The sequence below is a fragment of the Capricornis sumatraensis genome, chromosome 1 (genome assembly GCF_032405125.1).
Source record: "Capricornis sumatraensis isolate serow.1 chromosome 1, serow.2, whole genome shotgun sequence".
Classification (NCBI taxonomy): domain Eukaryota; kingdom Metazoa; phylum Chordata; class Mammalia; order Artiodactyla; family Bovidae; genus Capricornis; species Capricornis sumatraensis.
The window spans coordinates 178,725,346-178,739,687 of NC_091069.1; the positions used below are offsets into that span (position 1 = coordinate 178,725,346).

Below are 14,342 nucleotides of genomic sequence, written 5' to 3' on the forward strand. Positions count from 1 at the left end.
TTCCTGTTGAGGACCACATGAAGGGTTTGAAAAAATTCAGTTTGTAAGGTGTGTAGTAGATGGAAATAATCATGAATAAGATTTTTATAATTTAAAATATGTATACATAAAGTGGGCTCCCCTGGTAGCTCAGATGGTGAAGTGTCTGCCTACAATGTGGGAGACCCGGGTTTGATCCCTGGGTCGGGAAGATCCCCTGGAGAAGGAAATGGCAACCCATTCTAGTATTCATGCCTGGAAAATCCCATGGACCGAGAAGCCTGGTGGGCTACAGTCCATGGGATTGTAAAGAGTCGGACACAACTGAGCGACTTCACTTTCACATACATAAATTAATAAAAGTTGCACATAAGATTTGGCTTTTTAATCTACATCTCTAAAAAAATTATAGCCAGTTGCTGTAAACCGTCATCTTGGATCTTCTCGTGGGTCAGCTGCCTTCGGTACGGGAGTCACCTTGTGGCCCTGGGTTTCTGGGTTATGTGGTATTTCTTCCTGCGGCCCCTGAAGTGGGGGATCTGAAAAGGAGGGGCAGAGGGAGGGAGAGCAGGAGGGGAGCATGTTCTCTGTCCCTCTCCCTCTTTTTTTTTCTCTCTCCATCACTCTTGCTTTGATCACCGCTGCCAGGCACTAGCCCCTGGGTGGGCTGGGGGGCTTCAGAGAGTGCCAGACTCTAAGCCCGCCCTCAGGAGACCACAGTTTACAAACCTGTTTGAGATACCAGCAGGCCTGGTGCTTTGATTCCTGCTTGCAGTGTCTGTGCTTTGCTTCTTGCTGCAGAAAGTGTATTCCATGGAACATATTAATTTATCTTTAAGTAGATTTATTATATGAAATATTCATTGGAGCAGGCTCCTCCGTACAGCGTTTGGAACAACGTACCCAGTACAGTTTGTCCTCGTAAATCTATTAATGTTGATGGGATGTAATTGTCTCCTGTGAAGCTTTGGGGTGAGACGGGGGCCTGGGGAGGGGAGGGAGCTGGCTGCTGCTCGCTGTCTCTCCCCCATGGCTTGGCTGTGGTGGACCCTGTTCTGAGTGTGTGTGGGTACACATCCATTTTTTTCTCTTCCTTTTTAATGAATGCAGAGGCTTCCATTTCTGAGGGCCCTCTTGTCAGCTTCCGGCTTCTTGTCAAATTCCAGTTTTTAGCTGTTGTTAGAGCTGTAATGAGGCTCAGAGGGACAAGCCGGCTCATGAGTGAAGGCTGATCTGTGAGCAGAGGGAGTTCAGGGGACCAAGGAGGGGCCGAGTATGTGTGTGCATGTGTGTGTACGTGTGTGTGTGTGTGTGCAGTATGCTATCACAGAGGAAGCTCAGGGGACCAAGGAGGGGCCATGTTTGTGTGTGTGCACATGTACAGAATGCTAACACTTTGGATTAAGTGAAGCGTGGCAACCCCTGAGCTAGGTGCTTTATCTGCTTGTCCCAGGTGGTCCTTATAGGAGGGGAGGCGTTGTCATTCCTGTGTTATCCATGAGGAAACTGAGGCCCACTTGAGGCTCGGAGAGGTCTAGTAGCTTGGGTAGAATGCAGCTTATTGAGTTCAGCGAGCCTGTCCTGATGGCCTGGGGCTTTCCCAGGGCCCCGAGCAGCCCCAGATCCTGGCCTCCAGGAGTGCCCCATCCAGCCAGTGCAGAAGCAGGACCTGCAGAGGAGACAGACGGGGAAGTGGAGCCTCCCTCCTTGTGACACAGGGTGCTCAGGACAGCCTGACGCATTGTGGGAAGCCGTGGGGGAGGCCAGAAGTGGGCGTTTGAGCCGAAGTAGAAGACTGGTTGGAGTTTACCTGGCAGATGGTGGCTGGGAGAGGAGGGCTGAGGGGCAGCTGGAACCACTAGTGTGGGGCCTTGCTGGGGCATTTGGACTGTGACCCAAGGCTCTGAGGAGCCAGTGGAAGTTTTGAAGCCAAAGAGGAAGAGAGATGAATTTTCATGTTTGGAAAATTCGTCTTGCATTACAACAGAGGCTGGTTTGGAGGGCACAAGACAGGAGGTGGGAAAGCCTGTGGAGTGTGTGGCCCCCGTACAGCCAGGATGTCAGGGGAGCAATGTGTGTGGGGTTGTCAAGGCCAAAGCCAGAGTTTGGCACCTGTGTTGAGAAACAGCAGAACTGGTCTGGATTCCACATCCCAGGTTGGAAAAGAAAGTGAAAGTCGTTCAGTTGTGTCCGACTCTTTGTGACCCCATGGACTATACAGTCCGTGGAATTCTCCAGGCCAGAATACTGGAGTGGATAGCCGTTCCCTTCTCCAGGGGATCTTCCCAACCCAGGACTGGAACCCAGGTCTCCTGCATTGCAGGTGGATTCTCTACTAGCTGAGCTACCAGGGAAACCCAGGTTGAGAGGTCACAGAAAGGGGAAAAAGTCAAAGGAAAAAAAAAAGTCAGAAAAAGGATAAAGGCAAACAGCACATTAGGAGACAAATGACAAGAAGTTGTAAAAAGACTTTTATGAAGAGATAAAAAATTTAAAGGCTTACAGATAGGGAATGATGAGGGCTAACACAGTATAAAGAATTTTTTTGCTTAATAGTGTTTTAGAAATTTAAGTGGATCTGAGAATAAAAAGGAAACACTTAAGTGAGTTAAGACAAAAACAGATTTCTGGCCAAAAGCAGAACCTAAAGGAGGGGAAGCAGACAGGACAGATGGCCGCTGCAGGGCTGTGACGTGCTTGTTCTGGCCGTCTGAGCGCTGACAGCTCCAGGGCTACAGGCTTGGGCGGGTGGCACTGAGGGCTGGCCTGGGAGGAACCTGGGCAGGTGGAGGGAAAGGGCAGAGGTAAGTGACGAAACGGAGCCTACCTGCTTGGGGCCTTCTCGGGCACTGCCCACATCTGTCATTTCTCCTGCAGCAGGGCTGCTGACAGTGTCAGCAAGCCAGACAGGGGCCTCGTGGGGCGCCTCCTTTCACGGTCGGCACCCTGGTCGGACAGGTCCTTGACCCTGGAGTCGAGGTGGCGGCCACCTCGCAGGCCCGTCCTGTCCTGTTAGCTGCCAGGGAAGATGGAGGTGGAAAGTCATCTGCAGATCTCGTGGGGGGATTGAAGGAGGAGGAAGAGGGACATCTGGGCTCCGGCCTGGGTGCATTTATTGAGCTCCTCTTGTCTGCAGTGGAATGTGCTGGGTGTTGCGGGGCACACGAGCAACAGGGAAGGCTTGCAAGATGCATGTGAGCAGAGCGCATGGTAATCTATGTCTCATGTGAGGCTGGGGCTCTCTGTGGGATGGGCTGATCATCTGAAATAATGCCAAACAAGGGAAGCTGACTCAGGAGGCTCTCCTGTCTCTAATTGCTGATCTTGCTGATGTTTTCCTCTGTGGGTCACTGGAAAAGAGGAGCTGTGTGGAGCCGAAAGAGCGTGAGGCTTGGAGTCTGGAGGCCACGGTTCAGTTCTGGCTCTGGCAGTTGTGAGCACTGTGATCTTGGACGAGTGTAACGTCTCTGAGTACCTACTTTCTCAGTTGTAGTTGGATGTCTGCCTGCTGAAGGCCAGGTTGTGGTGGGGATCTGTGTGTGTGTGAGAGGGTTTCATAAATTGCAGAGCCCTGTGACAGAGCTGCTGGTGACCTCTCTAGACTTTACGTGTTTTGAGGAAAGTGGTGCCTGGTTTCTCCTGATACCTCTCTCAGCACCTCCAGAGTGTCTGGGACACTCAAGAAATGGTAGTTGAGTCAATGGATGAGTTGACTGCATCTCCAGGCATTTTTCATTTTCTAGTGGGCCAGATCCTCTCCCTGTCACACTGTTGGCAGGGAGGTGGAATGTCTGACTGCGATGCAGAACACGTGTAGTGGCCTCCAGGTGACGCTGGAGCCAGTGCCAGGCCCCCAGACTTGCTGAAGGTCCTCACTTCGTGACCAGACCCTTTAACTTGGTTTCCAGTCTCTGGGCAGAGGGCTTCCTCTAGTGTGGCACAGTTTGAAGTGCAGAACCAGGGGCAGACCGGGGGCAGCTCCCATTCCCTGGTGCCCACTCCTCTTCCACTGTGCCCCACGTGTCTGCCTACACACCCTCACACTTGGTGCCCCATCCCCATTGCTGGACTCTGCTGACTCCCCATTGCTCCCCGTTTCCTTAGCTCTTAGAGATTCCATGTCCCTCTCTCGTGGGCCCTGGAGAGGCCATATCTGTCCTGTCCACGGCCTGTGTGTGTGCTGGGTCCCCGCCTGGGGTGCTCACTCTTGTCGTTCCCTGTGCCCTCCTGCAGGTCGTCTTCCACGATGTTGGTGTGCTGACAGACAAGCTCTTCCCTGTCGTGGAGGCTATGCAGAAGCACTTCAGTGCTGGCTCTGGGACCTACTACAGCGACTCCATCTTCTTCCTCTCGGTGGCCATGCATCAGATCATGCCCAAAGGTAACCTGAGCAGTGGGGCAGTGGGCCCTGGCATGTGACTTTGCATCTGTTTTCCTGGCTCCAGTACTGCTGGTGCCCTGTATCAGAGAGCAGACAGAGCTCCACTCCACACGATGGAGAGGGCAGGGGCAGCCAAGCCCTCCGTGTACAGCACTCCCTGCGCAGAGACTCCAGGGCAGGGCCCTGGGCTGCACAGCTCCCAGGGCCCACTCACGAGTCCCCAGTGTGAGCTGTGCAGGACCGACACCCTGGGCTGGGGCACCTGGGCTCCAGCCCTGACTCTGCTCCTCGCGCACACACACCTCTCTGAGACTCAGTTTGCTTATCTGTAAAATGGCAGGTTGGAGTAAATGATGCTGTATCTCAGTCTGTGATCCTGATCTTTCTGGTTTGAGCCTGTACTTATCTGACTTAACTTATCAAACCTAGATGTTGGAAGTGCACATTATGACTTAGGAGGACTTTTTCTGAAACTCTGATGCACAATTATTTTCTGGGCTTTGGTCCCTGTAGGGCAGAAGAGGTGGATTGTCTGGTCTGTGATAGGTCAGCCTTCTGTGGAAGCGCTGGCAGGTTATCCTTGGACTAGAAGCCTTGTAGGGGGGTGGGGGTCTCATTTGTGGGGTATACCAGGGTTCTGGGTTCTTCACCTCCAAATAGTCTACGATTGATTCTGGAGCCCTGGGTATTGCCCTCTGCCCACTCCTATTTCTAGCTACAGTGAACCATGAGCTGAGCTTTGTAGGGGTGAGGAGGGGAGTTCTGGGATCTTGGGGTAGCAGCTCTCCAAACTGTGACCCAGGCCAGGTGGGACCCAACAGCCCAGGGGACAGCCTGGCCACTTGGGAGGTCACTGCTCCTGGCCAGCAGCCCCGAGTGGGAGAGGAGCTGAGCACCGCTGCCCGAATTCTGGTGAAGCAGGAACTCAGGAGACAGAGGCTGAGGCCGAGTTCTTGTTGACAGGTTGTCCTAGCATAGGAGAATCTAGCCCATCCATCTTGGTTGAAACTTTGTCTCCCTCGGGCAAGTTCCTGCACCTGCCTGTCCTCTTAGCTGTCAGGCGAGGGCTCAGGGAGCTTCGTGAGTGAGGGTCCAAAGAGAGAGGGGACTCACCCACCTGAAGGGCGCGGGAGGAGAGCTGACATTTGTGATGCTGTGGGGAGACCAGGTGCAGCTCCGGCAGCGCCCCGAGTCCCCCACAGTCCTGGAGCTCACACATGTGTGTGCTGACCGAGGAGCTGAGTGACTGGCAGTCACTCCTCTCCCCTCAGGTGGGCAGGTGTGATCTCTCTGGGCAGACCCTGTGCAGGTGCTGTGGGCATCTCAGCCCGCAGGAAGCTGTGGCCCTGCCCTCCTGGATTCCAGGTAGCAGACAGATATAGGAGCTGGTCCCAGCTGTGCTGCTGACCCCGTGTGCCTTTGCTGAGACCTCAGTGCCCCCACCTGGAATTGCAGGAGCTGACCTAGTGAAGAGTCCAGGCTTCCAGGAATCGCCCTAGGAGATTTTGTAGTTCTGGGGAGCAGAGAGAAGAGGGTTCTTACCCTTATCCTCTCTCTCCCACCCGTGCCTCACTCCTCACAGTCCATTTTGGTCGCTGTGTAGAGCAGGCTTGGGAGCAGGATTCTATTTGGTCAAAGGGTTTTGTGGTTAAACTAGCAACTTGAGATTCTCGACCAGATGGGCCTTGAGGGCCTGCCCAGTCCTGTTGTGCAGGACGCACGACTGGCCTTGAAAGAAGCTCAGTGACAGAAGATGTGATGAAGAACATCAGGGGATCTGGGGGGAGGCAGGCCTCCTCCTCCTTCTCCTCCTCCCTCATCAGCTGGTAGGTCTCTGCCCATCATATGCTAAGCTCTAGGCCAGGTCATGCTTTGGGGTACCCAGGGGCTGGTCAGGACCAGGCTGTGAACTCTAAGTGCAGATGACAAGAATTAGGGACCCAGGGTCCATTCTCTGCCTCGATGACTGTGGTTAGGGACCCAGGGTGCTTCCTGTCCGCCTCGCCGACGCTGCCCTGCCCAGTAGCCTGGCCCTGTCCCTGGGCCCACATCTGCAGAGAAGAGACTGTGGCCTGGGTCTTGCTGTCTGTGCAGCAGGTCAGATCGGAGGTGTCCCTCCACGTGCTCCAGGGGCCCTGGGGGGGGCCAGTGTCAGGAGGTGGGGATGGTGCTGTGTGAGATGTGCCGACCCAAACACAGACACTTTTCTTGGGTTTTTAAGGTGAATGATGCTAGAGGTTCATTTATCCATCCACCCAAAGTCTGCTTCCTAAGAAGCACATTATTAGGAGTTCCTAAAGTTTGATGATCATAAAATAAAGCGAGCCGTCCTGGAGTTCTCCCACGGAGCTTGGGTGTTTCCGCCCAGCAGTCTGGCTGCTGCACAACACTTGGCAGTGTTGCAAAACTCCTACTGGGCAGAGCCTTTGGAATTCCTGTGATTTTCGGAAGGAGCTTGGTTTCCAAAGCACTGTTAGTGCTGTCTTGGGTTCGTCATGTCTCTTTATTGCTGCCTTTTTTGTTTTCATTGTTTTCAATCATAGAAATTGCTATTGTCTTGTGCTTTGTTGACGATTTTGTTCTTGTGTAATTGCCACATTCTTGCTATTTTGGTTTATTTTGTTTCTTTCTCAGTGTTCTTTTTTCTCTGGGAAAGTGAGAATGGGATGTGGGTGGATCATAAACCTTTGGTCTCACCCAGGAGGGCTGGTTTGGAAAAGCTTGTGTTCCCTTGTTACATCTCAGGAAGTCCTGTCTGGAGTTTGTCCCCCAAATCCAGGTTATTTCTGTGTATTGAAATAGTGCCTCTCTTCCCCTCCCCCTTATAAAACACAGTCAGTTAGCGTTAGTCATTCAGTCATGTCTGACTCTTTGAAACCCAGTGGACTGCAGCTTGCCAGACTTCTCTGTCCATGGGATTTCCTAGGCAAGAATACTGGAGTGGGTTACCATTTCCTCTTCCAGGGGTTCTTCCCCATCCAGGGATCAAACCCTGGTCTCCTGCACTGCAGACAGATTTCTTTACCATCTGAGCCACCAGGGAAGCTTCTGCAAAATAAGTGTTACCATGCGATACCCAAACTGTTACAATATGTTTACTTCTTTTTCTATTTTAAAGTAACATTCATAAAAAAATCTGAAAACTGCATTAAAATGGAAAAAAAGTTATCCCTTTACTACTACATAAACATCACTGCTTTGTTAATTCTCTGAGTATTTTCTAATATCTTCCCAGCACATAGCTTTTAAAAAATTTAGGCAAAGTAGAAGTTGGACTACATATTTAAAGCATTATGAGTCTTTCTTATATATTAAAGTATGAAATTCAACCTTCATTTAAGCTGAAAATTGAAAGAAATGGTACAAGTAAATCTGTATCATGACTTTTTCAGTTAATGTCACTCATCACCATTTTCTATGTAATCTTAGTCTGAAAATTTTTTGAATGGTTCCATTGAGTAGCTAAACCTTAGTTCGCTTTATCATTTCTGTGTTCTCAGCTACCTAGATGCTTTCTATTTTTTTCCTACGATCATAAATTACACTGTGATGACTGTCCTCATGTATAAGGATTATTTTCTTTAATTAGGATGATTTCCTTAGGCTAGCTCCCTGCAGGTGCAATTCATCGGCCAAAAATTAGTCTTACAAAGCCTGCCTGTGTTGGCTGCCTTCGCCCCAGGGTCTCAATGGGCACGGGCAAGGTTCTCTACAGTTCCCCAAGCCCGTTGATGCCTGGCCTCTTGGAAGGACCCGAGGCAGCTGCATATGAGCATCAAGGCGGTTTCTGTCCCCACTTGACAGGAGAGGAAGTGAGGAGCTGGGGGAAGGCTCCTTCTCTGAGTTCTGGGATGAGCTGGGCCTCCCCCTGGGTTCCTGAAGCCTTGACCCTGGCTTATCCTGATGGTACAACCTACGTGCCAACCTCCCAAACCCACACAGCCCCCTGAGGCTTCCAGAGCCTGGCCCCTCTTCTCTTCTGGCCCCCTCGCTGCAGCCCTGCGGAGGGGGCCTGGCTGGGCTGGGTGGCGATGGTTAGCCCCGTGTGTGTTACCCTGATCATCCACTCCTCTCAGATCACGTCCGCAGAGAGCATGAAGGCGCCTTGCTGGTGGATCGCGCTGGCTCTGATTTTAGTCCGACCTTATGTCTCCTTCCGTTGCGTGTTGGAGGGGCCACGTGCGGCTGGCTGCTCCTGCCACTCACACTTGCCTACCCATGTGTCCTATGCAGACACGCGGCCTCTCTCTGCTCCTCACTCACACCCACAGGGCTTTTATCTCCTGTCAGTAGCGTTGGGCTTGTCACCACTGGAAGCATCTTATGCAATGGAAAAGAAAATATTTTTTTTCCCAGCTGGAGCTGGAGGGTGCAAAGAGCAGCTTCCTTCTGTGTCACATGGCTCCAAGGAGCTCTTGGCTCTGGCTTAGAGACACTAGGCCATAAAAACAGCTCTTACCTAGACTGGGCCACGATGCCTGGTCCATGGTGGGAAGCGGAAGGCAGGTGCCCACACGGTCAGCAGTGTGTAAGGCTGGCCACAGACCCCAGGAGACTTTCCTGGGAGGCTCTCTTGTCCTAGGGTCAACTCTTTGCCTGTAGATGTCCTTTGCCAAGGGTCTGGTGTTTGCATGACCTGGTGCTAGGCACTGCGGGTGTCCCAGAGATGTGTGCTGGACTCATGATGGTGGGGTGGGCAGCATGGTCCAGTGACGAGGCAGGACATCATGAAAACCGCAAGGGAGGTGCACACAGGGCTGAGTGTTCAGAGGCGGAAGAGTCACAGGCATTTGGAAGGAAGGAGGAGGGCTTCATGGGGAGGTGGAACTTCAGGTGGACTTTGAAGGGTGGGTAAAATTTCATTGTGTAGAAACAGGTAGTGAGCAGTTCAGGCAGTTGGGAAGAGTGTGGTGAGTGTTTGGGAGATAGCACACTGCCTCCATTGACAGACACATTAGGGCGCATGTTGGGAAGCCATGAGAGAGAAGGTGGGTGAGGAGGTTGGCAAGTGCCAGGGGCTTAGATGCCAGGCCGGGGGGCTGGCTTCTCACACATGGGGCAGAGCCTCTGTGAGCATCTGGCAGGAAGGTCCTTGACCAGATCCATGCTTTAGGAGGTGTCTGAGACTGGGATGGACTACAGGGGGAGATGTTGGGGCCCAGCACATATCTTTACTGAGTGTCCATTGGCTGGGCAGGCTGGGAGGGACCCACGGATAGACTCCCTGGCTTCATGTGGCAGCTACTCTGGAGGTGTGTGTGTGTGCACACCTGTATATCACACATGTCACATACACAAGGGGAACTGCAGAGCCAGGTGAGACCTGATAGGCATCCCAGCGTTTGCACAGCCCCGCTCTTTCCATGAGACCCAGGGAGGAGGTGGAACTTGAGGTGGGCTTTGAAGGGTGGAACTGCAGATGTTGCTATGATGACTGCCGTGGGAACAGTTATGAACTCCCTCCAGCTTTTAACTCTGTGGGTTAAGAACGGAAGGAAGTAAAGAACTTCTGAGAGTAGACAAAGCAGACTGGTCTATGAGCTCATCAACCCTGTGCAACCAGCGCAGGTATTCCTGCCCTGGGGCCTCTTGCCTGTAGTCCTTTGCACTTTAGTGTGAATTAGCCTCCAGTCCCATTGCTTTCCTCTGAACACTGAATGGAGATAGATAGCCCATGAGAATGAGATGAATATGTGAAATAATGACAAATGAGGTTGAGGGAAAGGTGGAAGGAAGGAGGAAAAGAGGATTTTGAAGCTTGGTGCACTTCTGGGGGCTTTTGGAGACAGGCTCGGGCTTGTCTTAAGAAACCTGAGAGGCCAGGGAAAAGGAGCCCAGGAGGAGGGAGGCCAATGGCCTGATTAGACCCAGGTGAGGCCTCAGTCCTGGAAAATTCGAGGAGACCCTGCTCTTTTCCGCTAGTACTTTCCCTCCTAGACCCCATGAGTCTGGCCCCCTTGGGCCCTGGAACCAGGCCTGGTGATAGAGTTAGCATTAGCATGCTATGCATCTGTCTGGCTTCTGAGGGCCGAGCCTGGGCACCTGACTGATTTTACCACGGTGCCTGTTGGAGCAGGGTATAGGAGATTCTGAGTGGGCCTTAGGCAAAACCAGCTCCATAGCAGATAGACCTTAGGCTCCAGTGGAGTCTGGCCAGCCGCTTGCTCTGGTCTGTGTGTTATGGGGTCATGTTAGCAGGGACCTGTGTTCCTGCTAGGACCTGTTGATTTCCCTGCCTGCAGTTGAGGAGTAAAGTTGTGCACAGCCTGTGTCTGCACGGTGGTGGACTGGACCACCTCTCCTGTCTCGGCCTGTGCTTGTGGCATTGGCACCTCTGGGCTCAAGATTTCTGAGGTTGATGCCCGTGGGCTGTGCCAGCTGCATTGGCTTCTGGCCCGCTTTGTGTGCTGGAGGGGTCTCAGGTGGGATCATCCTTGGGGTGTGGGGACTGTCCCTCCCACTGGCTCTGTTTGGGGCATACTGTGGAGGGGGCATTTGAGATGAGGACGTGGGTGTCCTCTGCCTGTCTGGGGACAAAATCTCCTTTAATCACAACCTTTCATCTTTATAGAGGATGTTCATATCTGCCTATACTGGGGGGAGTTGGTGCAGTAGGCCCTGTGACCCAATTTTTTTGACAAGGGAGTTGAGGCACAGAGAGGGGCAGAGACCTTCCCTGGGTCACAGAGCCTGACTGAGCAAGGACATGGCTGACTCTCAACCAGTGCTCATCAGCCCCACACTTTCCTAGCTTGGGTGAGAGGCCGGCCCAGCTGTGCTGCTCAAGTGTCCAGGCTCACCCTTCAGGCTTGCCCTCGGGTACAGTCCAGGGAGGGTTCACATTTGCAGAAGCTTCAGTTTGCTCATGAGTCAATCAACCAAAATTTGAGGGCTGGCTTTGCTCCAGCACTGTTCTTGGGGCTTTGAGTAAGGAGAGAAAGTTTAGTGTTGCCTCATTTCCCCTGTCCAGGCTTAGCTTTCCCATCTGTGAAGTGGGGATGCCTTTCCCTTGGTTCCAGGGCTGTTGTGGGGAAAGGTCAGTGTGGGAAAGTACTGACTGCACAGTAAGTCGCTGCTGATTATGATTCCTTCGTTTTGGTGTTTCTTCAGGTCAGTTGCTCCTAAAGCGGTGGTTCCCAAGTTTTACTATCCAGGGACCCCACAGCTGTCTAGATCACCAATGGCTGTCTCTCCCATTTGTTCCCAGGAGAAAACCAGTGCCCAGCTTGGGGGAAAGGACTGTACTCGATGGGTGTTCTGGCCAGAGAGGTGGGGTCTGGCCAGTTGTCAGCTCCGGGCTGGAACAGGGCGTTGTGTTTTCCTTTACTGTGACCTTATATTCCACAGGAGGTTGTGTACATCCCAGAGAGCAGGGGTTGTCAAAGCAGATCTGTTATCTAGTTTAAGCCTCCTAACAGTTCTGTGGAGAAGGCAATGGCACCCCATTCCAGTACTCTTGCCTGGCAAATCCCATGGACGGAGGAGCCTGGTAGGCTGCAGTCCATGAGGTCGCTAAGAGTCGGACACGACTGAGCGACTTCACTTTCACTTTTCACTTTCATGCATTGGAGAAGGAAATGGCAACCCACTCCAGTGTTCTTGCCTGGAGAATCCCAGGGACAGGGGAGCCTGGTGGGCTGCCATCTATGGGGTCACACAGAATTGGATGTGACTGAAGTGACTTAGCAGCAGCAGCAGCAGCAGCAGCAACAGTTCTGTGGTGTAAGCAGGAATTGACATCCCAGTTTTATAGATGGACACTATGGTGTCCAGAGAAGTGCGGTGAGTTGATCAAAGTCACCTGGTGACTAAGAGGCAGGACTGGGATGAGGATCTTGGCTGTCCCCCTCCAGCTCTCTCCTGGCCTCAGTTTCCTCACTCTTTAGCAAGCATATTGGGCTCCATCATCTCCTTGGTCCTTACCAGCCAGGCATTCGCTCCCTCAGTGTACATACCCTGAGTTTATCAGCGAAGCAGGTTGTATATGTGTGTGTTTTTTATATATTTCACAGTTTTCAAATCGGTGGATACTCTTCCAGATCTGTGTGTGTGTGTCTGTCTTCTTGACTCCCACTTCTCGGGATGCCCTTTGATTCTCAGCACTCTGGGCCTATGCATCTTCTCCATGTCGGTCTCCCTATCTAGTCTAGGTTAGTCACTTCTTAAAAAACCAATAGGCTTTATTTTTTAGAACAGTTTTACACTTACAGAAAAATGTGAGCATAGCACTAAGAGTTACCATGTGCCCCAATTCTCTTATTATTAACATATTACATTAATGTGGTACGTTTGTTACAGTTAACAAACCGGTATTAATACATTCTTATTATCTAAAGGCCACACTCTTCAGGTGCCCTTAGTTTTAGTCTAAGGTCCTTTTTTTGTCTCAGGGCCTGCTGTGTGACTCTGGCCAAGTTGCTGAACCTGCCTAGGCCTTGGCTTCCTTGTCTGTAAAATGGAGACAGTAACAGTTCACAGCTCAGGGGGTTGTTACAAGAATTAAATGAATTAGTATGCTTAATAGACTTAGAGCAGTGCCTGGAACATGGTAAGGTGTTAGCTTGTCTCCTCTCTGGATCACTCTGTAAAATGAGGATGAGAAAATTCGGAGGATTAACAAGATAGCCTCCATTAGCCCTCAGCACTGTGCCTGGTTCATGGTGCGTGCCCAGTAACTGGCAGTGTGAGACGTGCCTCCAAACATAGCACCAAAGTGTGTGGGGCTGGAGGCACTGTCAGACTCTTAGGCACCCAGTTTTACCTTTTGGAAGGAGCTTCTGATATGGGAGAAGGAGGTTTTCTGGATGAACCTGGGCAAGTCATTTGACCACTTATCTCCCAGGTGAGGACACGCATCTCTGACCTGCCTTCCTCTCAGGGTTACTGTGAGCTGGAAATGGAGTAATGCAGCTTAAAATGCTTCTCCCCCCACCCGCAACACCTTTTCCACCTGCTCCCAGAATCAGAGCATCTGAAATCTGTGCAGTCCTAGCACATTAATCAATACCATCAGCCCCATACAGCTTGTGCTTCCTAGGGACATGTGTGTGTGTAAAGATTGGGCAAATGCAAAATGCTGTCAACTCCCTGAAGGTGTAGGACTTGGGCCCTCAGTGTCTTCTGCCCCAGAGTCACCTTTCTGAAACCTCGTGTGATGCTTGCTGTTGTAGGACAGAATGAAAAGGCGACTGGTGATGAGTAGAGGGTGGCCCGACCCTGCCTGCTCCCAGCGCCCCCTTCTCCTGGCATCATGGGTGCCATCACCCTTGAGCACCCTTCTTTCAGCCATCTCTCCAGGGGGCCTTGCTGTCCTGAGGCTGGAGGTAGACAGCTGGACTCTAGTGAGGACATTCTGGGATCCACTTTGGGTCAGTGGTGCTAGATGGAAAAGGCTGGTGTGAATCATGGGTAATTTGTGCACCGATGAATCTCAACCCAGGTTCACAGGTCCACGTGAAAAAGAATGGAGTCCAGGTTGGAAAGCCTGCATGTGGGGGATAAAACCAAAGTGGGAAAATCCAGACTGGCAGCTCTCATTCATTCCTGCTTTGAAACACTGAGGTCAGTGTGCAGCCTTTTGCAGAAAGCTTTTAAAATTCCATCTTTTTCTTTTTTCCCCCTTAGGTGAAATTTGACACATGTAGTAAAAGCTATATTCAGTTTGGATTTCTTTGTTCTGTGCTTTTTGTGTTTTCACTTACTACCATGGGGGGTCATTAATGTTCCCCACTGTTCTCTCCTAGCAGTTTTATAAAACAGAGAAGGCTTTTAAGGCTGGTTTATGAAACTTTATAACTTTGTTCAGTTAGAACCCAAATCAGAAAACTAGTCTATAACCAATGTTTAATCATCCATCAGTGAGGCAGACCTGTGTCTACCAGGAGGGGTCCCATAGGGGGATGTATGTGAATTCTGGAACCTGGGGTGCAGTAGAGAGCGGTGGGGATCCTGAAGCGGCCTCTTCTCTGTCCCGACCCCATCA

General features: G+C 51.6%; 1 protein-coding gene across 1 annotated transcript in view; it reads left to right on the forward strand.

Moving 5' to 3' along the window:
• XXYLT1 (xyloside xylosyltransferase 1) overlaps positions 1–14,342 on the forward strand; it is a 180,704-nt gene that overhangs the window by 24,644 nt on the left and 141,718 nt on the right. The window contains exon 2 of the mRNA XM_068972406.1: positions 4,213–4,360. Within this exon, the coding sequence (XP_068828507.1) occupies positions 4,213–4,360 (148 nt within the window). The remainder of the gene's footprint in view (positions 1–4,212; positions 4,361–14,342) is intronic.